The sequence below is a fragment of the Triplophysa dalaica genome, chromosome 14 (assembly GCF_015846415.1).
Source record: "Triplophysa dalaica isolate WHDGS20190420 chromosome 14, ASM1584641v1, whole genome shotgun sequence".
NCBI lineage: Eukaryota > Metazoa > Chordata > Actinopteri > Cypriniformes > Nemacheilidae > Triplophysa > Triplophysa dalaica.
This window is the reverse complement of record NC_079555.1, coordinates 13027412-13049460: the sequence shown is the minus strand read 5'-3', so window position 1 is coordinate 13049460 and position 22049 is coordinate 13027412. Positions and strand designations below refer to the sequence as shown.

The following is a 22049-nucleotide window of genomic DNA, read 5'->3' as shown; positions in this document are numbered from 1 at the left end:
AGTGCAAGCATGTCAGAATTTGGATGTACATAAAAACAACAAGATTTAAGACCGTGACATTATATCCAGTTGCTCAGGCATAGTCAAGTTAGCCCATGAACACACAGACGAGAAAATATTTTTATATTCGGAGCGTCTAAATTTCTACAGGACCGTAGGCACCATTGCTTCTATAGTGCAGGGATGGGCAGTATTTCAAATACATGTATTTAAAATACGTATTTGAAATACAAAATAGTATTTTGTATTTTGTATTTTAAAGCCTTTGGAAAAATCTAATGTAATTTGTATTTAAATACATTTAAGATGAGTATTTTTGTATTTTCAAAATACTCAAAATACTTTGAGCCAGTCAACCTTTTTATCAGGGTGTTTTCGTGCATCAACCAACATAATTCAGGCCAGACACGCCCTTCCCCAGCCCTAACATTCATGCACGTGAGCTTCAGCTGTAGCTACAACCCAACAATCTGTATTGATTGTGTGCATCTGTGATGACACTGATTAATGATACACCACACAAAATCTTTAGCTTTTAGTAGAAAAAAAACAACCTTTGGTTGAATAATGCCAAATTCTAATTTTATTTATTTTTTATTTTAGACAAACTTTGTTACTATTTTTGTTACTGAGTTTGAAGTTATGATGGTGATAAAACATCCATCCATCCATTTTCTACCGCTTTTCCGAACTACCTCGGGTCACGGGGCATCAAGGCAGGATACACCCTGGATGGAGTGCCAACCCATCGCAGGGCACACACACTCACTCATTCGCTCACGCACTCACACCCTACGGACAATTTTTCCAGAGATGCCAATCAACCTACCATGCATGTCTTTGGACCAGGGGAGGAAACCGGAGTCCCGGAGGAAACCCCCGAGGCACGGGGAGAACATGCAAACTCCACACACACAAGTCGGAAGCGGGAATCGAACCCCCAACCCTGGAGGTGTGAGGCGAACGTGCTAACCGTTAAGCCACCGTGGGTGATAAAACATAATAAAATAAAACATTTTATAAAGTGTCTTTTTTTGTAGTTATGTATTTCCTACCAGGCAGGGGAAGGGAAGCGGTAAATAAAATGAAAACGAAAGTTTCTTAGCAGTTAAACACATCATGCTTTTTGGCATTTAGAATAGGCCCAGATAGATTTTAGCCTAATAGGGGTACCTGCACTGAATCACCAATTTCACATGTATTTTGTGTATTTTCAAAATACAAAATACTGTATTTGTATTTAAATACATTTTTCCACACAGTATTTTGTATTTGTATTTAAATACACTTTTCCACACAGTATTTTGTATTTGTATTTTAAATACATTTACATGTATTTATGCCCATCCCTGCTATAGTGTTTAATAATTGTCTAAAAGCCGAACTGTATTTTAATGCTACATTCATTGGATAACGTCTCAGTTGTCTATCACCGCTCCTCAATATCAAAATAAGTGAGGTGACCAATCACATAAAAGAAGAAGAGAGTTGGTGTTTAAAAAAAAACTGGGTTAGTTTGGGGTTCTAATCCACCTCTTGCTGAAAATCCTCTTTTACCTTTTTTTATCACATAGCAGATTAAACAGGCATTTTTTCAATAAAATTGATTTAAGACATTCATTTTTTTTCACAAAGTTTAGGTTAGGGTAAGGTTAGTGGTAGGTTTAGGGCTTTAATATCTCAACAATTTGGCATCATTTTAATAAGTTTTTTAAAATATAATGATTTACACCCTGTTATTATTGACTATTTTATATAATGATATAAACTCTGTTATTATTGAATATGTTCAATGCACAACAATACTGAGGTGCAAATAGTACCAAAAGCATCTACCTACTACTGCTACTTAATCCAAATAAAATAAAGCTATTTTCGGTTAGTGTAAATAGCATATCGCTAAGAAATGCTGCTTTTTTCACTTTGTGTAAACATTACCTATTCTGCTATTTAAACTTTGTGTAAATAGCATCTGTCACAATAGCATCTATCGCTATTTACACTTAGTGCAATTACAAACTGCCTTTTATGTTTGACATATTTTGAACAAAAACGTTATAAGACAACGATTAATAACAGTGAAGCTGTTATAGCATTGAGAGTTTATTCTCATATAACAAAAATATTGTTTTTTATTATGCTTTACCTCACAGCGTATTCAAATAATAGTGTATTACAGTAAATAACAATGAGTTAGTGTTTGCTGGGGGCCCCCTGGAAACAACCTGAAAAACGTCAACTAATTACAGCAACTTCTCTCAAAGTCAACGTAGATCATGCTTCAGCATCAGCTGTGAGGAAAGTTGCAGTGGAAAGAAGAACAGACTAGATAAACGACAGATCGTCTCTTGATTTAAATTGCTTTTCTCAACCTACATCCCATCCACCCTCAGTGACCACACTGATAGGTCTGAATGAGAATTTACCCCCTAAACCTTTCTGCAATGATTATAGCCCAATGAAGCCAGCTTTGAATGGGAGATTTCCAATGGAACGGGCTTGTTAAAGAAAGCATCTCTGATGTCAACAGGGTGTCTATTTAAAACAATCAATTCAGTGATGTTTCATCTCCGTTTCTCTGTATTCATGCATCCCTGGTGTTACTGGAAGCATCAAGCTGTGTTTCCACGACGACAGGCCGACATCTAAGAGAAGATTTGAAAGCGGCTTTTATGTTTTAGTGGAGGGATCTCACAGATGCATGCCAATGCAGAACGGTTCTTCAGACACTTTCCTGATATTTAGAGGGACAGTCAAAGCTGAAAGTCAAAAAGTATGTCATCACCTTAAGACTTTATCCGTCCATGCCAAGATATCATAAAAATATAGTGATTTTTTTTGGTAACACTTTAGAATAATGTTCCGTTGTTAACATGTAACTATGCAGTAATAAGTAATGAAGTAACAAGTAGTTACAATGAACATAAGACTATTAACTAATATGGAAGAAAAACGAACTATTCAGTAACTGATAGCAAATTTAGGACACTGGTAGATCCTTATTAGGTATTTGATAATTACTAAATAAAAATATACTCAATGTGAACTATGACTATTTATAAGGAATTACCGATGAATGATATATATATTAATATATATTAAATAGATACATTTTATTTAAATAGCACTTTTATGGGGCACAATTTTTTATTGTTGCATATCAGCTTTACATGCATTAAAGTTGTAATTATAGTAATAATAGAAATGGAAATTACTAAAATAAAATGTTTTATTTTCAGTCAATTGTTTAAATGTTAGTAATTCAGCATGACTTCTTAATTATTACATATTTTATAAACATGTTTAAAAAAAGATGAATAGTCAATTTCTGCACGTTTCTGAAATGAATTGTTAGTAGTTCTCATTGAGGATATTTTTATTTAGTAATTATCAAATAATAATAAAGATCTACCATTTCCCAAATGTGCAAGTAGTACTTAATTATTAGTATTTCTTCCATATTAGTTAATTGTCTCATGTTCAGGGTTAATGTAGTACAACGTATTGCTTCATTACTTACTACCACATAGTTACTTGTTAACAACGGACCATTATTCTAAAGTGTTACATTAAAATACATATGTATATCAAAATATATTCTTAAAACTTTGCTGAAAGATACCGTTCATCTGATCTTCTGTCATCTAAATGTATGTCAGTGTACAACATAGAAATTAACACGCAAATGTGAACTGACATTCATGTAAAGCAATGGCTTGTTTGCAATCGTTCAATTTGTTTTGCATTGCACGCATTGTTCTGAAAAAATAAATTGCATATTATACGGAGCGTGAACGAGCTCTGACATTATCTCAACAGATGGGCGTCCGAGACCTGCTGTGAGTTGACCGGACAGAGCCTTTGATGAAGAGGACATAAATGTCCTAGATTTTATATTAAACAATCAGTTCACAGTAGATGGTGTCATTAGCTATGAGCTGTGGGTGCTGGCGGTTGAAACTGTTTCAGATATACTATAATATTTAATATCTGCAGATAACATTCAACACTGTTTGGATGATTGGTGGTTAGCATGACGCCTTAATGGGACACCATAGTTTACCCAAAAATGAAAATTCTGTCATCATGTACTTATTCTCGTATGTGTATATGACTCTTTATTCTATGATAAACAGATAAAATATTTAGAAAAAAGGTTTTACGTCTGTTCAAATGAAGTCAACGAGGGCCAATGTTGTTTGGTAACCAAAGTTGTTTAAAATATATCCTTTAGTGTTCTGCAGAAGAAATCAAGTCACACAGGTGACATGAGGGCGAGTAAATGATGAAATGATGAAATATCACGTTGATGTCATAACTCACTTAAAGGTCCAGTGTATGAATTTTAGGTTGAGAATTGCAAAAACGTCTCACTTTACCACAACCTTTCGAAGCACTACGGTGGCTCTCAGAGGACTGATGTTGATTTACAAAGTACGTTCTGTAGAGCAGATTGTTGTTTATGGCTACTGTAGAAACAACATGCTGAGTTCCATGTAAGGGGACCCGCGGTGTACATAGACAGAAATATCTCATTCTTAGATAATAAAATCATAACGCTTAATTTTTTCTTTATACTTAAGGTCTTTATACACCTCTGAATTGTATTTATAATATATAAATGAATACATAAATAATAAGTAAAACAAATAATAAACAATACTAATAATTTAATTTCTTGACATTTGTGTCAAAAGTTTTTGATTTTCATGAGTGTTCAGATCCATCTTCCAAAGTCTCCAGAGATCATTATGTCTCATAAAGCGGCAGCAGCAAAACCAGCTAAACAGATATTGATATTCACAGCGTGTATTGATAACTTAGCAGAGCTAGCTGACTGGGTCAAAGCCATCTTCCTTTTGGCTCGGTGAATGTATAGACATGTAATTGGACAGTGACCACATTAAAAACTGCCCTCTCATTGGTATAGCTTGTCTGGATTTGTAATTACCCAGCAAACCCTGCAGGTTATGCTAATGACCATTCGCTTTCTTAAGTAGGCTATCTATATGCAGAGTCCTCCGAAATGGATTTGTTCATTTATTACTGTTAATGTATTAATGTGCACTGATGAGGGGGAGAAAGAGATGATGACATAGCTTATAGATGAGACCGACAGATACAGAGAGAGAGAGATGTGCGTACTACAAGAGCTTTTAGACACATATCACATTGTATGACTGATTGTTGTCATCCTCAATATCTGTGGTCTGCAATGTTTCATTCATCATTCCCTCACCGACACACAAACACACTTTTTTGCGCTCTTAACTGTTTTCCTGCGGTTTATCTGGTTCCTTCACCTTCCTGTTGCCCCCGGACACCACCTCATTTCCCCTGAAACCAGAGATGCACTGTGCCAGCAGAAGACCATAAAGTGCATAAGTGAAAACCTGATCCGCTGCCAAGCCCACCGAGCCGGGTCACGGCAAATATGTCTCGCATAGCAAACAGCATCCCTCAGGTTGCCGTCCATGATGTGTCAGGGGCAGGGAGATTGGAGATTGATGGAATGGGGTGCATTAATACAATTATGAAAGTGCATTTACTAAGAGCTCTCTTTAAAAGAGGTTCTGGTTTAACCCTGTGAGAATCACATGTGAGATGAGAACCGCAGAAAGAGAATAAAAGTGATTTAGTGTGGTTACGGTTGAAATCTAGAAGGGAATAGGACCAGAGTACCAGGGTTATTTCCATTACTATCATCCTCTCCATCAGTATGTGATTTCATTCTGTCATTCAGTGATACATAAACCCTTTTAGTTTTATAGACACTGAGTACAGCAACAATCAAGTAAATGATGTCAGAATTTCCATTTTTCGCTGAACAGTACCCTTAAGGTCCCGCTGTATTTTGGTCATTCGTTTCAAGGCACGATGGCATTCCACACGCTCACATACATCCTAATCTGCATTCACAACATTTACAAATCCACCAAACCATTTATAACAGTAATAAACCCTTCTTAATACCATCAAAGAGATCTCAATAGCATTCGACCTGTGATGAGCCACTTTAGCTCAAAGGGATCTTGGGGGAAAAACTCCCAGAGCCTCTAAACGCAAACAGAATTATGGATGGACGCCCCATTAATATTGACACTAGAGGAATTGAATTGCAAGGGTGGCCTTTTACAGTAATGCATGCATTCTGTCTTGGGCTTATAACCCTCTCCAGTTTGGGGAAGTCAAGTCATGAATACATTTAAAGGGAAATTTATGAAAAGCAACAAGCTAAAATTTCCATGAAGGTCAATCTCTGGATGGTGCTCGCTACAATTACATGGCTGTAGAAATGCTGATTTGTTCATTGGTAATGTGGGGAAATGAGATTCCCCCCTGGAGGGTGAAAATGTCACTTGAGTTAAGAGCTCGGAGAACATGGAGACCTCCCATGCCTGTTGGGGAATTGCTAGTTGGCTGCAACAACCAAAATGCTTTAGGGTATGAAAGGATAATTTAAGTACTGTAGGTAGCTAGGTATTCTATGCATGCATGCATGCATCCATCCATCCATCTATTGTATCCATCCATCCATCCATCCATCCATCTATCGTATCCATCCATCCATCTATCGTAGTTAAACGTGTGTTTTCGGTTCCACCGAAATTAGTATATTTATACGTGTGATACAATGTACGTGTCAGATGATGCATGAACAGAGTGCAATTGAGTAATGTGATAATGTGAGTGTTGTTGTGTGAACAATCGCTGTCATTTGGAGAATGAACCTGCTGTGTCCTTTTTAATGAGATTTAATACAGTCAAATGGGCTGAAGCGATTTGCTCTTGCAAACATGCTTTGTGACAGCTTTGAATGAATTCGTCACAATTTTCTAATCCATTGTCTTGTCTTGTTTCCGTCCGTCCAGAAAAGCAATTATGACTGAATCCAAATGTATAATTGGAGCAACCCTCAATGGAAAATGAAATATTGAATATGGTCAAAATGGAAATATTAATTTCATTTTCCCACTCTTTTTATTATATTAGTAACACTTTATATTTTTTGAGTTTGTTAACGTTAGTTAATGCATTAAATAACAATAAGCAATAAAGTTAATTCAGCATTATTAATGTATGTGAATGTTAGTTAATGGTGCTGTGGTTATTATTTTAAAGGATCTTGTCAGGAAATGGGAGTCTGGATTCAGGTGCGGGGGAAAAAGCAAAATGCACACATAACAGTTCTGGACGGAGCAACAGGCTTGAACACTCGGATGGAGGGGGGGGGTAAGAGTAGTGGCAAGGCAGGGCGGCAGGGGTGATGGGTGCAGGGCTTGGGCAACCCAGAGAGAGCTACAGCGGCAGGCTGGGAAACTCTTGAAGACACCCCCACTCGGGAAAGGGATGAAACCCACTGAGCGAGAACTGTGAGACCAGCTGCTGGAGCCAAGAGACTCACTAAGGAGCTGGGAGTGTCGTGGAGCCTGGGATGCCAGCAAATCACCGCAAACAGCAGGACAGGGAAAAAAACGTCTCAAAATCTCAAAGTGCAACTAGGCTAAATTAACTATTGCAATAGTAGCATATAACAAAATTCACACAAGACCGAGAAAATACAGAGAGGGTCTATGACAAAACAAAAGAAACAAAGGGAATATAAAGGGTAGAAAATCAGCACACAAAACGAGGAACATGAGGGAGAGAAAACAATGACAAAGAACAGGTGAGGAGAGCGAAACAATAACGAGATGATTAACAGGGTAACAAGAGGGCAGGGGTCACAACACGATGACATGAAAGCACATGGCGGACTGTCAAACAGGCCATGTGCTCACAGCAAAAGAAAACATCAACAGTGAAAAACTAAGAAAAGGCTAGCCAGGAACCCTGATAGGATCCATTGACAGAACTGCAATAAAATATACATAACTATGTCTTTAGAGGTGTATAAAGATCTTACATAATGAAGCGTAATGTTTTATTATCTTAGAATGAGCTATTTCTATCTACATACACCGCAGGTCCCCATACATGGAATTCACCATGTTGTTTCAAAAGTAGCCCTAAACGGACAAATAGCTTATCAGAACATTTTTCGTAAATACGTTATTTCTTCTGGAAAGAAGTGAGAATGCGTTAACATCTTAATGCCAGTGTAGTGCTCATAAGGGGGGGGGTTGAAGTGAGCCTTTGGTTGCAATTCACCATCTCACCACTGGATGCCACTAGAATGTCAACATTGCTTCTTTGATCTCAATAAAAATGTTCATGTTAGTTAATGGTGTGTTAACTCATGTTGTTTGATTGTATAATATATTGGTATGTGCTAAAACTAACATGAACTAATTGTTGTATAAGTCTTGTTCATTGTTAGTTCTAAGTGTTACCTAACACGTTCAATAAAGTTAACAAATTCAAACGTATTATGAAATGTTACCATTATATTAATAGATACCGTAAGTGAATAAGGCATCACACACTTTTACGATATGCTGTTTGCCAAGGTTTACAATCATCACCCTGTTAATTAAACATGCTAACAGTCTTGGACACACTGGTAGTCAACATCACAGTGCAGGATGTAACACTGGGCTTTTACTATAAAGGACGGTGGTGCAATCACAGAACTCCCATCCTTATCTCCCAGCAGACACGGTCAATTCTATGAGACGACAAGCAGGACAGTCCATTTAAAGATGACCGCAGGCTAGACGACTGAAGCTGAAAACGCAGACAGCGATGGAAAAGAACGACCAGTTCATCCGAGTTTATATCACACAGACAAATTCAATTGACCAATATCCGATATAAATGAAATACCTGCAACATGGATCAAATGATCAGTCTGCTACTATCTGTACTACAGCTTCTGCTATCAAACTAGTGCAGGCACATTTGAGACCTGCCAGTGGCACACAGGATTCAATCTAGAAAGTCCAGACTGAATGACAGTTTATCAATCAGTGGTTACATAGAGCACAAGGTTGTGTAGATCTACATCTGACCTCATGGAGATACAAACCATTACCGTAAAACCTGGTTTTCATCATTCTATTCAAAAGGTTACCTATGGACTTTTGTTCGGAAAGCGGAGGAACTGTGAGTTTGAGGTTTGTGGAAATAGCTAATGAGATGTCTGTCCTCTTGTAGAGGTCAGCGGTGGATAAGTACAACACAACAAATGCAAGTATAATTGGGACTTCTGTCAACAATGGGCTATTAACCTCCGCGAGCATCTCCACAGAGCCTTTCGCTTGGATTCTGCCTCTTAACTCAAGTCTGTTTCAATTCATTGTGTTTATATTGGGTTTGTCTGCCCAGCCTGTGATTCAGAAACATGATTTAATCAATTGATGTTTCATTTATTTTTTGGAGGCATCCTTACGCAGCCCTCAGACAAACCACTACGGGTGCATTTCTTTAACAGCTCACCCTGTGTGTAAACTTCTAAAAGCTTTTTGAAAGCACAACGGCTGAAGAGACAAATAAGGGTAGTTGGGGGACAATTTAACTGCCATTGGATTAAAGAGGAATTGACATTCTAAACCCGACTAATCCTTACTTACAAAGACTCTTAAAACCACTGGCATTAAGATAGGATGAATAAAACAAGAGCAAATTATAAAAATATGTGGATTTAGCTTAAAGGAATGTATATCTACTGACATATACAAATGCAATGACTTTCAAAATGTGCAATTCATTTCTATTTTTGTAGGCTAATGTTGCCACCTGCTGGACATAAAGAACTTGCGTTTTTGAAAAGCAGTGTATCAGCAATACACAGCTGCTGAAAGAAACTGTTCCACATTTTCGTTTAAGTTCGATTTCTAGATTTATCGTGGCCATTTCACTCCAGTATCTGTTGAATGTCAACAAAATCAAAGTCATTTAATAGCAATGTGAAAGACTGACAGCATGACAAGACACAAAATAACTGTGATAAAATCAAGGTTTTTAAACAAACAATTTTCTTTGCTTTTCCTTTATATATGTGCAAATAATAGGTAGGCTATTTAAGGTCCAGTGCTAGGCTTGATCAAAATTTATAAAAAAGCAACATTTACTGTGATTAATTTGACCGATTATTGTTTAATAGATACTACAAATAATAATCATAAGTATTTAGTACATATTATCATTAAATAAGTAATTCATTTGTAATTATTTTAATCATCAGCTGGATATTTTTGAAGGGGAAAAATAAAAAACTGGAGTGGCAATGTGTGAATATGAACTTGTTTTCTTTGCACTATTTAAGGTCTGAAAATAAACTGAGCATCTTTTGACCCGTTTCTCCATGTTTTCATTTTCTGTAAATACATTCAAATAGAAAAAATATTTGAATTTGAGAATTGGGAGAAATATACAGTAGTTCACAGAATGACACATAAAAGAACATTTTAGCTAAGCAAATAAACACATTCAGAAAAACTAAATTTGTTATTAGATATAAAACTAAGTAGTTATAAAAACTAATATTTTAATAAGATATTAAAAATATTTTTTAAATGGTCTCTTAATTATTATCCGTTGCTGTATAGTATATAGTTCCATACAAGTATAGTTAGACGATTCCTTAAAATGAACCACAAACCATTGAACTTTTTCTGGAGGACTATCCAATTTTCACATTTCCTAATTCAGGAACTTTTCCCTGTTTGTCAGACCCTGCATGTACCCTTATAATTACCACTTACATTTAAATGGATATATATCTTTTGTATATCTGCAATTTTACTTATCAACAAAATTGATCATTTGGAGTATTTTTAGGCAGTTGTCACGAGACAGTTGCGTATTTCTTAAAATTCTTTATTCATAAACTTGATGCAAGTTTACAAATTGTACTGTACATGGTCAAAATTACACTTACAATGGAAAAACAATAAAACGCAACAAAACCAAAGCATGCTAACAGTGCATAACTCATTCAACCCCTCCCACCCACTTCATACACTGTGGAGGAAACCAGGATCTCAAACCATTATTAACCAAAAAACCATCATGTCAATCATATCTAGACTGTATGACACTTGTGATAACTGTACAACTTACTTGAGAGGAGAAATGGATCTGTCAAGCCCCAAGACCTGATCAGAACCACCTTTAAAAATATTTTCCCCATCTGCAACACTCGTTGAATTCTTGAAAAACCTCAAGGCGATATAATAATGTGGATTATGAGGCTCTGGCACCCGTGCTCAGTTAAACCAGAATGAGACGTGTGACAGGATACTGTGATGTTTGGACATAATGTTTAGATTCAAACTATGGCTTAATGTCAGAATGCCATTGAATGTCAAAATTGGCTCGTGTTGTTCTGTAAAGTACAGCTGTATGGGCAAAACCGAACAATTTTCAGTACATACAACAGCTTTGCCAAACAGGACGCGGTAAAGGCAAGCACAAAACAGTGCCACGTTTATTACACTTAAGAAAAAGATGTAGAACCAACAAACAGAACAAGCCAACAGACTGTCAAAGCTTTTTTGCCTATAAACAAACTGCTTTTGAATTGCATAAAGATATTACACCAATGAAGGGCTTGAAACATTCATACTACATCTCTTACAACTCCTTACGATTTCTGAAAATGGTTATGATGAGAATCTGGTGCTAAATGGGAATACTAGAGATAAAGGCGTGGAATAACACAGCGGAATGAACTCATGGCTTGCCAAAAACAAGAGTTATATTCTGCTTATTAATTTCCTCCTTTTAAGGCATTTTTGGTTACCCCCAGGTTTCCCCATAGACCCTGTAATGGGGTTTCAACCAACTTAAAAAACAAGAGTTGTAAAAACCTGCTTGTTTTTATTTCCACTATAATGACATGTTTGTTTTGAGAATTTATTTTCGACAATCACTTTGATATTCTAACTTTGTGCCCGGGAGTATACTGGCATCACAGGGTGGCATTACGGGACTGTTAATAGACTCTGGCAGCAGAATATCCAGGAATGATCTTTGACTTTACCATAACAGCACAGTCATACACATTCACTTCCATTCGCAAAAAAAAAAAACAGCAGTAGTCAGAATGCATACATAAATGTGTGACAAATTGAGCTCCGTGAGACTTTCCATTATGCCATGTGTTTCCTTCTATATTTTCAGGTATATTTGTCAGCCATAGGTGGCATGTTTAAAGTTCAAGCCACCCAACTGGGGTCTTCGATTTTAAATGTTCAACAATTCTGCTCATTCTTGCAAACATTACAGGTTTACTTACAAGATAATGCGACTACAGTGATAAAATCCAGCTTTCTTTAGTATATGGCCAGTAATAACAAAGAAAGGAAAGAAACAAGACAACTGATTCGAAAGAATAATTGCAGAACAGCCTATAGGAAAGTGGAAATCTCGGTCACTCTGTGTTGGAGGTGCACACGTCTCTTCTGGAATCATGAAACACATCTGCATCTGAATGGAACGAAAGGTCACATAGCACAGGCTCCCAAGTTGGGTCAAACGTGACCAAAAAAAAAAAACTTTTCAATTTGAATATCCCGCTGAAAATGGATGGGACGCAGAGAGAAAGAGAGAGCGCACGTACTGGTTGAAGAGACCAGCATACAGACGTGAGGTGATAAGGTGGCTTCTTCAGATCAGATCTCATGTTCTTCATTATTCACATAATGTCTTCAATTAGCAAGATGAATGAGTGGGATAAAAAGAAAGAAAATGATGATGTTCACCCCAGGATATTCTGTCCATATTTGAATCCATGGTGCCTGGTTTACCCATCTTCTTTTGGTGGTGTGTACCAGCCTGTTGAGATCATAACAAATGTATAAACCAAACTAACTGGTATGAAAGGTCATTCACAAAGAGGAGGCCAAAATTCTGTCAAGAAACACTTTCCTCAATTTGTAATACTGTCCTAAAGCACTTGCTTGACAGACAACAACCAAAAAAAGTTTTTATGCATCGTGTCAATGTCTGCTGTCTTAAGGCCTTTCATGCTAGTTTAGATCTACAAACAGACAATAAAAACTGTTTTGATAAGTTCATCTTGTACTATACCATTTTCAAACCAGAAGACGTTCTATGTATTTTTTTATCATATCAGTTAAAACTTTTGCCAAACCTTCTGAAATGCATTATTAATAAACCAGTACAATTATTTGGATTTAGCTTTAAAATACTCCAATTGTTTAAATAAACAAGACTTACCATTCTTTTCATGGATTTGCACCAGTGATTTATATGACTGCTGTGCTCTGGCAAGATTGTACTGATTCTGAAAACAAGACAAAACAGACAGTTTGTTTTTTGACTCTGGATAGGATTACACAAACACAATAGTCACATTAACTCAACTTTGTGAAACTATCTGTGAAAAAGCCAAATGCATGGATAAAACACACAGGCGAACAAATACATATAAAATACATTTGTTTACCTTATTGGCTCCAAACTGCACTCTCGCTTTTCCTTTGACTAAAGTGGCATTTATCTGCATGATAACAGACTCTATGGAATAGGCACTGCTCCAGCCCTGGACAACAAAACAAACTAAACTGAGTCAAATCAACTTTTACATGACACCGGCCAAAATTACCATCTAGAGAAAGCTTCTAAAACAGCTCATTCAGTAATTGTTGGATTTCTAACATTACAAATTCAACAGATGTAAAGTTAGATATACGCATCAATGACATCTCTCTAGTGTTCAGCTCAGTCAGGCCTTGCACAGAAACGTACCTGTTTTGTGAGTAGCTCCATACACAAAGCTCCTCCACCAAGTACATAACTGCAATTGATATAAAATATAAATTTTGAGAATCTTTTATTTAATAAAGAATCAACATATCATGCATCAATTTTGACATGTCAACTTTTGTCCAACACTGTTTCAAAATCGAATCCAATATGCAACTTGATGTTTAACAAAGACATACAATGAATACAAAGCATGCAGATCAGACTCATTCAAGGCCAATAACATAACCAGCAAAACCATAAAAAAGGTACTGACATAAACCACGAGAGAAAAGCCAATAAATAAATACATTTACAAAATGGTCTTACCCTCCAGATAGCACAGGAGAAACTACACGTACAAAAGGGGGATCAAAGGGGAAATTATCCTGCAAACAAAGAAAAACAAAAAGCTAGAACACGATTCATTGACCAAGCTTTGAAGGTCATAAATGATATGGTAGTGCTGCGAAAACAGTTGCTTGTGTGAACAAAATGTATGTTTAGAAAACAAAAGAACTTTTTGTAAAAGTATCTTGGCCTTTCTCACTTTGTATGAGAAGTTGAGGAGGATGTAGTCCATTCCTTCCTTTTCTTTCAGCACCTGGAGGTCACTGTGCAGAGGACTGTCTGGATCCACCCTGAACAGGCACACACCAACAGACACATCAGTCAAATTAACTTCACTGTTACCTGTGTGTCTATACTAAAACAACCACCAAAATAAGAACCAGAAAACCTGAATGCTTACGTTCTTAATTTTACGTGCCACTCGTACAGACTGTCATTGACCAGTTCCACTGAGTAGATTCCTGCAAAGTACAGAGATTGATGAGAGACTTGTGCCCATCATTTCTACTGTGTTCATGTCATTTGGAGGGATTCATACCATTTTTGTAACTTTGAGAACGGTAGATCTCCCTGAGCTCCTTCATGAGACGATCTGACGCTTGAACAGATCCTGAGACTGCACCCTACACAGAAACAACAATACACAAGAGCAAACGACAACAAGTCACAGCACGAGGTAAAACAAAGCTTGCCTTAAAATGTATGATACTAAACAATCATTCTTGAACTGGACCGAAATGAGAAGAGACATGTTAAAGTTAGGCTATTTTTGTGCGAGTTTTATAGAAATCATACTCAAGTGTAAAACAATGAGTAAAAAAGCTTCACTTTTATTTTGAACTAAACGATATTAAGACAATGACAAAATAAATAGGTCTAAAGGGACAATAAAATGTGCTAGCTCGCCCTCATGTGGCCAGACAGTGGAAACAAAGCTTTAGATTTCAGAGCACTTGTTTGAAGATAAAAAAGCAACAAAAAAAACCTATACCACCCAACTTAAATATTAAAGATTACCTTAGCTGTATGAAGAACTGGGCAAAATGCCGGTTTAGCTTAAAATACTATTATTATTATTTAATAAATAATTTAATACAAATTATTATTATTTAATAATAATATATAATTATCATTTATTATTATTAATTATTTTAAAAAATATGAATATTAATATAATCATTTATTATATTCACAGTTGCATCGGACACATGCGCCTGGCCCAGAGTTAATTCCAGTCTGTGTTGGGTTATAATATACCAATTTATTTTATATTTAATTTATATAAATATTCATTCATATGAATATTTTATTGTATATTGATTGGATTCAATTAAATTCAAACTAATTTTATTTGTTTTTCTTCACGAGGTCAACTGGAACTTAAGCTTGGGCCACATAATGTTTATGTTGTTGCTGCTGAAACGTCTATAAACATATAACTGTGCCGGATGCAAAAGTGCCTGAGTTTCCCCACCAGAACCCCAAAGCATAAAGAAAGTCATCTTACCGAATGTGCACTTACATTCAAGTGGTCCTGCCTCTGGTTCTTCCGGATCTTCTCCAGGATGGCCAAATTCTCCTTCTCAATCCCATCATCCTCTGACTTCTTGCCATCCACCGGTTCCTCCTCCTTCATCTCATAGTGATCGAGATCCTCGATGTCCTGCTGACAGAGCACACATACACAGACAGAAAGAGAAGGATAAGAAGAAAGTAACGGATTCAATCCTTCACACTGAGAAAAAAAGAGATTCTTCTCAATCTCAACATAAGGAAGGCAATCTGAACCTCTCCCATGTCTTCTTCATCCTCCTCCTCTGAGGTGACCTCATCTGTGTTTGCAAGCTAGAAGAGACAACACATTTAGAATCATCAAAATCAAACCTGACTATCGACTGCCTTTAAAGAGTTCACCAAAAGACAAAGCTTCTGTTTTAAAGCTTTCTGTGGCACACAAAAGGAGAAATTAGGAATCATTTAGCAGAACTCGCACATTAGTTAACTGACCGTTATTGTCGTGAAAACAAAATGTAAAATGCCTAGTTTGGGTCTAGGAATCCAAAGAATCAAGGTCAGAAATAATGTTTACCTTTCGGTCATGGTTGACAGGTCCAGCAGGGAGCGGCTGGTCCAGCATCTCTACATCAGGGTGTTGGGGAAGATTATAGAGGCGGCACAGATCACAGATGAGCCTTTTTAACTGCTGTAAAAGCTGCAATAACAACCACAGCATTAGAACATTAGTTGACACCTGATGGGATCTCACAACATTAGCCAATGACTTTACACAATGTTTCCATTTAATGCCGGGTACACATTCTTGAAATGAAACATTGATGATGTAAATTCGTATTCTTTTGCACAAGTGTGTCTCTAATCAAATGTGGCATAAGATTTGAATGTGACTCAACTGTGAAATGATTCAAAAGACATGGGCCTACAGCTGCCGAAAAATTAGGAGACCATTTCAAGATTTTTGTATTTTAAAATGTACTATTTACAGCCATGTGTTTAGGGAAAATAATTATTTTTGGTTCATTCTGTGAACGACTAACAATATTTCTACCGATTTCCAAATAAAAATATTGCTTCAATTTGCAGAAAATGAAAACTGGAGAAACAGGTTAAAATAACACAAGACATGATGTGTATTTTTTCAGACCTCAAATACTACGAAGAAAAACAATTCATATTCATTTTTAAGCAATGCAACAGTAATATTTGTACATTTATCTACGAAACTCTATGTTTTTATGTGATAACATTGATTTTTATCACAGTTTTCATGTGTCTCGTAATGCTGTCAGTCATTCAAATCACTGTTAAGATGATTTTATGCCATTCCTGAGGTTTGATTTTGTTCAAATTCAACAGACATGGGTCTGAAATGGCCACTATACATCTAGAATTCCTGCTTGAATACAATTTTGGATTTATTTTCGTGGCTGTATTTAGCCAATGAAATATTTTGGAGAAAACTAAAGCACTCACGTTTACAATAGAACTTACAATCTGTTACTTTAAAAACTTTTTAATAACTTCCAGAAGACAAACAGTATGAGCGCCTGAAAATATCCTGATAAATTACTAGTTTCCATGATCGTGGGAACCCTGTAGTAAGAATCATCAGGCCCCAGAGCTAATCACAACGTCCCTTACATTGCATTTTAAACCAATACAAGCATGTATGATTTATCAGTCCCATAAGAGGATTTGGTTGCCTTTTCTTGGTTTAAATATCCAGGTTTTATTGGTAATATGTGCATGAGAGAAGCACAGAACCAATTCTCTTTCAGTCTGCTGTGCGAGCGAGGACAGTCGTGGTCATAGCGCTGCAACAAAAGCAGATACAATTTCACTGGCATGTAACGAATACCTGAACGGCAGCACGCACATGAAAATGAAACGGGCTTCGCAGGCTCCGGAGAGAACAGCCGCAGGGCTGATCTGACAGCTTAGCTGTGGGGCCTTCACACCTCAATTTGTTTAAAATATTATCAAAATCACCTGCTAGTAATCTGCCACATTTGCATGACTAAAACGATCTCCAAATATACCATAAATAAAAAGGAAACAAGAGGCAGTTAGAGTGATTGACAGTTAGTTTGCAAAATCATGATGATGAAGAACTGAATCACTACATTGTCTAGAAGTGAACCCTGAGAACACTTGGTTTCCAGAGAACTTGACGTGAACCCCATATTTCTTCATTACTAAAGCGATGACCTATATTTGCCATGAACCCTTAAAAACTTGCAAGTTAGAGGAGTCTCTATAGAACAAACAAGTGTGTGTATGTTTGACAAAGGCATCTTCACGTTTAACACATTCCAAAAGAGGCCTAATGAGAATTACCCAGATCTGGTGTCAGGGATAGTTGAAAAACAGCAAGATGAAAGCGTCAGACTAATGTATTTCATGAAATACAAGATGAACTTTAAAGGATGCAGCTCTTTTCCATAATGTAAGCATAACGTGACCACAGACTATCAAACTTCACAGAAGTAGTTCATTTAACTCATGTAATATATTCCAAGCAACTGACCCATATTGAAGTCAGTGGTATTTGCAGGATTTCCTGATATCTTTCTCATTTTTATTGATAAAAGATATAAATATCTTGATTTTTAAGAAAATTGTATTTACCCCAATTAATAAACACATGATTTGCATAAAGTGAACACTAACATTTTTTAACATAATAATATCAATAAGATAAAAAGAATACGATCGAGTGCAGGTAAAGATGACTGAAGTCTCAATGCCTGAGCAAACTTTTCCCTAGATGTTTATATTCATTCCACAGTGCAGATAAAATGTTAAAGGAGCAATGTGGAGATTTTAGCGGCATCTAGCGGCGAGGTTGCAAATTGCAATCAACGGCTCACTCCAGCCCTCTCCCCTCCCTTTCAAAGCACTACTTTGCCTGTCACAGACAAGTCCTCACGTTTCTCTTCTTTCCCGAAGGAGATAACATGTTTACACTGTAGAGCAGTATTTCCGTTTAGGGCTACTGTAGAAACAACAGTAGGAGATCCGCGGTGTATGTCTATAGAAATAGCTCATTCTAAGGTAATAAAAACACAACGCTTCATTATGTCGTAGTTATGTATGTTCTTTTGCATTTCTGTCAATAGATCCTCCAAAATATTACGCACTGGACCTTTAAATCCATTCTCCTGTTAAAATATACCTTATACACAAGGAAGTCTAAAAGTAGCCTGTGAGTGTCCCAGTTTACAGCGCACATGTCTATTATAGACAACAAAAAGATCAGACGGACTCAAAGTCTTATCATACGAAGCTCAAAAGGCTCTTTGTTTTCAAGCTCTACCTACAGACGTGTATAAATAAGCCCCATGCTGAAGAGTGTGTGATCCACCCGTGGGTTTTACTGAACGGTGAAAACTCACATCACAATGTTTGTTTTGTAATGTACACAATTACAGTGCAGCTGAGGTGTTAATTACTGTTTACTGCTTTTCTATGCATCGTGATTTCGACACCTGTTTTGCTCTAAACCAAAGCTGGGTGTTCCAAGATATAACGACATTCAGGGTGTAAACAGATAACGTAGGATATAAATGACTTGAACTGATGTCATGATGTGAAAGTTCTCAAAATCTGATTGATTAGAGAGCACCACGCTACGTGCCTAGAAAATCTAGTGAACATTGGCACTTACCACTGTACTGCCTTTTCTCACATCCTCGAGACGTTCCAGCACTTGAGTCAGACTGGGGTCATCGGAGTCCACAAACCATATTGGGGGTGTTAAGGGGTAGGATTCCTGAAAAATGAGTGGACAATACATTTGTACGTTTCCAGAGGCATGGGGGCACAATACCCATACGTAGCAGAAAGTGCAGTCTTGAATTTCTGCTTCTCCGATTTGTCTTACGAGTCATCTAGATAATGATACCCCAATACTGTTCTAAAACCGTATAATAAGCAACAACCCAAGTCGCTACAGCCCATACATTTTTTTTATTTGGATCATTTTGATGACTATAATAAGAAACATGGCAATGATAGGTATCTATCTTTTCATTGCTAGTGCATGTGATACCACCATGATCCATAGTAATACCTGCATTGCAGCTCTATATAGCACTTATACACATAAACAACATTTGTTAACAGAAAAACAACCCATTACAATATCTGACATCCCAAAAGCTCTTTACAACGACAATAAGTTTGACCATGCTCTGGTGTATTAGCGTTTAAAAATGTTTTAGAAGTTCGAAAGAAGTTCAAGGAATGCTATACGAAGGGTTTATTTCCAAAGAGACAACTCAGTTTTCATCATTTTTCAAGAATCATGTTTGTAATAATGTTGCAATGGGTTGTTGTTTTTATTGTGTGAGCTGTATTTTTTCAAAGTTATTACAGTTAAATTATTTGAATCTCATTTCATATATTCCACACCATTATCTAATGCACATTAAATGTATATAATTATGATCTAAACGATTGTATTGTTCTCATGTTTTATCTTTGTATTAAAACACTGTATGGTTTATTTAATGTAAAGGTTTTTTTGGGAGTCTGTCTACGTCAGTCTCCCTCTCACGCAACGGAAAATGGCATCCGGAAATCGGAACAACAACGATACCAAAACTGGGTCAATAATTATAACCATAAAACACACTTTTCATCAAACTGTAACATTATAACCATGATTCCTGGAGGTTTTAATAATAAAACGGCCATTTTAACGTGTATACTGTAAAGACAGCGAGAGGGAAGTGGAGCAAGTACATATCAAAACAAAGAAATGAAAACAGATCAATTTATGTTTTATCATAGAAAATATATTAAAGCGACGTGTTTCTTTGGTAACGTCAAATTCACAATGAGAAGAATTAGAGGGAAAACGCTTTGGATTACGAGTTATCTAACACAGAGGTATAGGATCCTGTTTTAACGTTTGCTGCCTACCTAGGGATTTAAACGCGCACAGAAATGCTGTCTAGGTAGGTATCCACCTAAGGTTTTGATGCAGCAGTATATTTTAAGGTGACATGCAAGTGGATGTTTCTCTCATACCGTGATATTGCAGTGAATAATGAGCAGCTTCTCTCCGGTAACGTTAAACTGGCAGCTCAGCTCATCCGGCTTCCAGTCGATGATCCTGAACCGCTCGTGGTTCGGGTCGAAAATGGACTCCAGAAACTTCAGCTCGGCCTTCAGTCCCGAAACCGACATCTTCCACTACTCATCTCCGGCGACCGAGAGGGAAATAAGAAAAAGCAGAGAGATAGCGAGAGACAAAAGAAGCGGAGATGCGCAGTTCAAATCAGCGCCGTTTTCCTCTCGCTAAAGGCCACCAGCTCTCGATGCTTTTCCGCCTGTGTTTTTATGGATGTCAATGTAGAAATTAAAGCTTTAATTCTCTTAATACGCCTTCCGTAAACGCGTCATGTTTCAGCTAGTTCAACTAAACGGCTTCAAACGCTGATTTCGGGAACAATTTTGGCGTTAATGTAGATGTATCCGCAGACTCTTGTGTGTATACGGCTGAGCGGAAGCTTTTTTCTCTGGGGTTTAAAGATGGAGGTACGAGTGGAGGACCCGCAGTCCCAGCATGCACTGCGCACGGGAAAATACAAACAACAATCTTTTTTTTGTGTTTTTTTCCCCTTACCGTTTTGTTTTAAATGTATATAATTTACAGTGTATTACTATCAACAGATTCTAAATAAAAAAATGCAGTTTACTTAGAATACCTTTTATTAATAAATGTATGAATCCGCGCAGTAAAATATTCTTTATGTGACGTATTTATTTAGGTCTTCATTGTTTTCCCGAATGTTTAGATTGTTTGTTTTGTAAGTCACAGTTAAAAAACACATTTTATTTGTTATGCCCCAAAACACTTCAGGCTAGTCTATGTGTGTTCACTGTGGACAGCATGAATTTTGGAAGTGGTTTTAGAAGATGCTCACATGAATCCCTCCACACCACATCCCTCGGGAGATTTCAACAAATGTGATCTCATGGATTTTACCTGATTTTGAGTTTGCGTGGCATTCACTCAAAAATGTTCCAACACAAAAATTCAATTGGCTTCTCTGTAGGTGGTTCAATAAAATAATGTGGTTATATGATGGCCGATTAAAAAATGTAATACAAATAGTCCTGACAGTTTTTGAGCCCAGACAGATGTGTGTCCGGTATAAAGTAAGATGAGAAAACTCTGAGCAGACAAGCGCAGAGGGCCCTGTCAGGCATGACGAAGTAAACAAACCTACCCATCCCTGGAGACTAACCCCTTTAACTGGGGTGTGTGTGTTTCTTGTTTAGCTGCTGTACTGTATATTCGTGAGAGCCCATTTGTCCTCAGTAACAGTGAATTGCATAAGCCCACTTGTGAGGACATGTTTCTATGCATTGTAGACTGTGGGAACCATGCAATAATTAAGTAAAGTACCTACATTGTATAAAACAAAACTGAGTGTGTGTGATAGCATACTCTACAGTGTGGAGACCCCACAAAGATAGTTATACCAGTATAGTAATACCAGTTTTTGACCTTGTGG

The 22049-nt window shown here is 36.9% G+C and overlaps 1 protein-coding gene across 4 annotated transcripts; it reads right to left on the bottom strand.

Moving 5' to 3' along the window:
* Positions 1–10745: 10745 nt before the first annotated feature.
* Positions 10746–21413, bottom strand: ube2q1 (ubiquitin-conjugating enzyme E2Q family member 1). Of its 4 annotated transcripts, none has more exons than XM_056766607.1 (13): positions 20557–21413; positions 19190–19294; positions 16094–16216; positions 15793–15849; positions 15527–15670; positions 14543–14627; positions 14405–14465; positions 14204–14294; positions 13984–14042; positions 13657–13705; positions 13355–13450; positions 13126–13192; positions 10746–12720 (listed from the first exon to the last, which is right to left on the bottom strand). In XM_056766607.1, the coding sequence occupies exons 1-13, from the start codon at positions 20713–20715 to the stop codon at positions 12689–12691; spliced, it is 1128 nt and encodes a 375-aa protein (XP_056622585.1). In that variant the 5' UTR covers positions 20716–21413; the 3' UTR covers positions 10746–12688. The 4 variants fall into 4 exon arrangements, with proteins under 4 accessions (XP_056622585.1, XP_056622583.1, XP_056622586.1 ...); XM_056766605.1 differs by having other exon boundaries at positions 15512–15670; positions 20557–21412; XM_056766608.1 differs by having other exon boundaries at positions 15527–15667; positions 20557–21410.
* Positions 21414–22049: the final 636 nt, after the last annotated feature.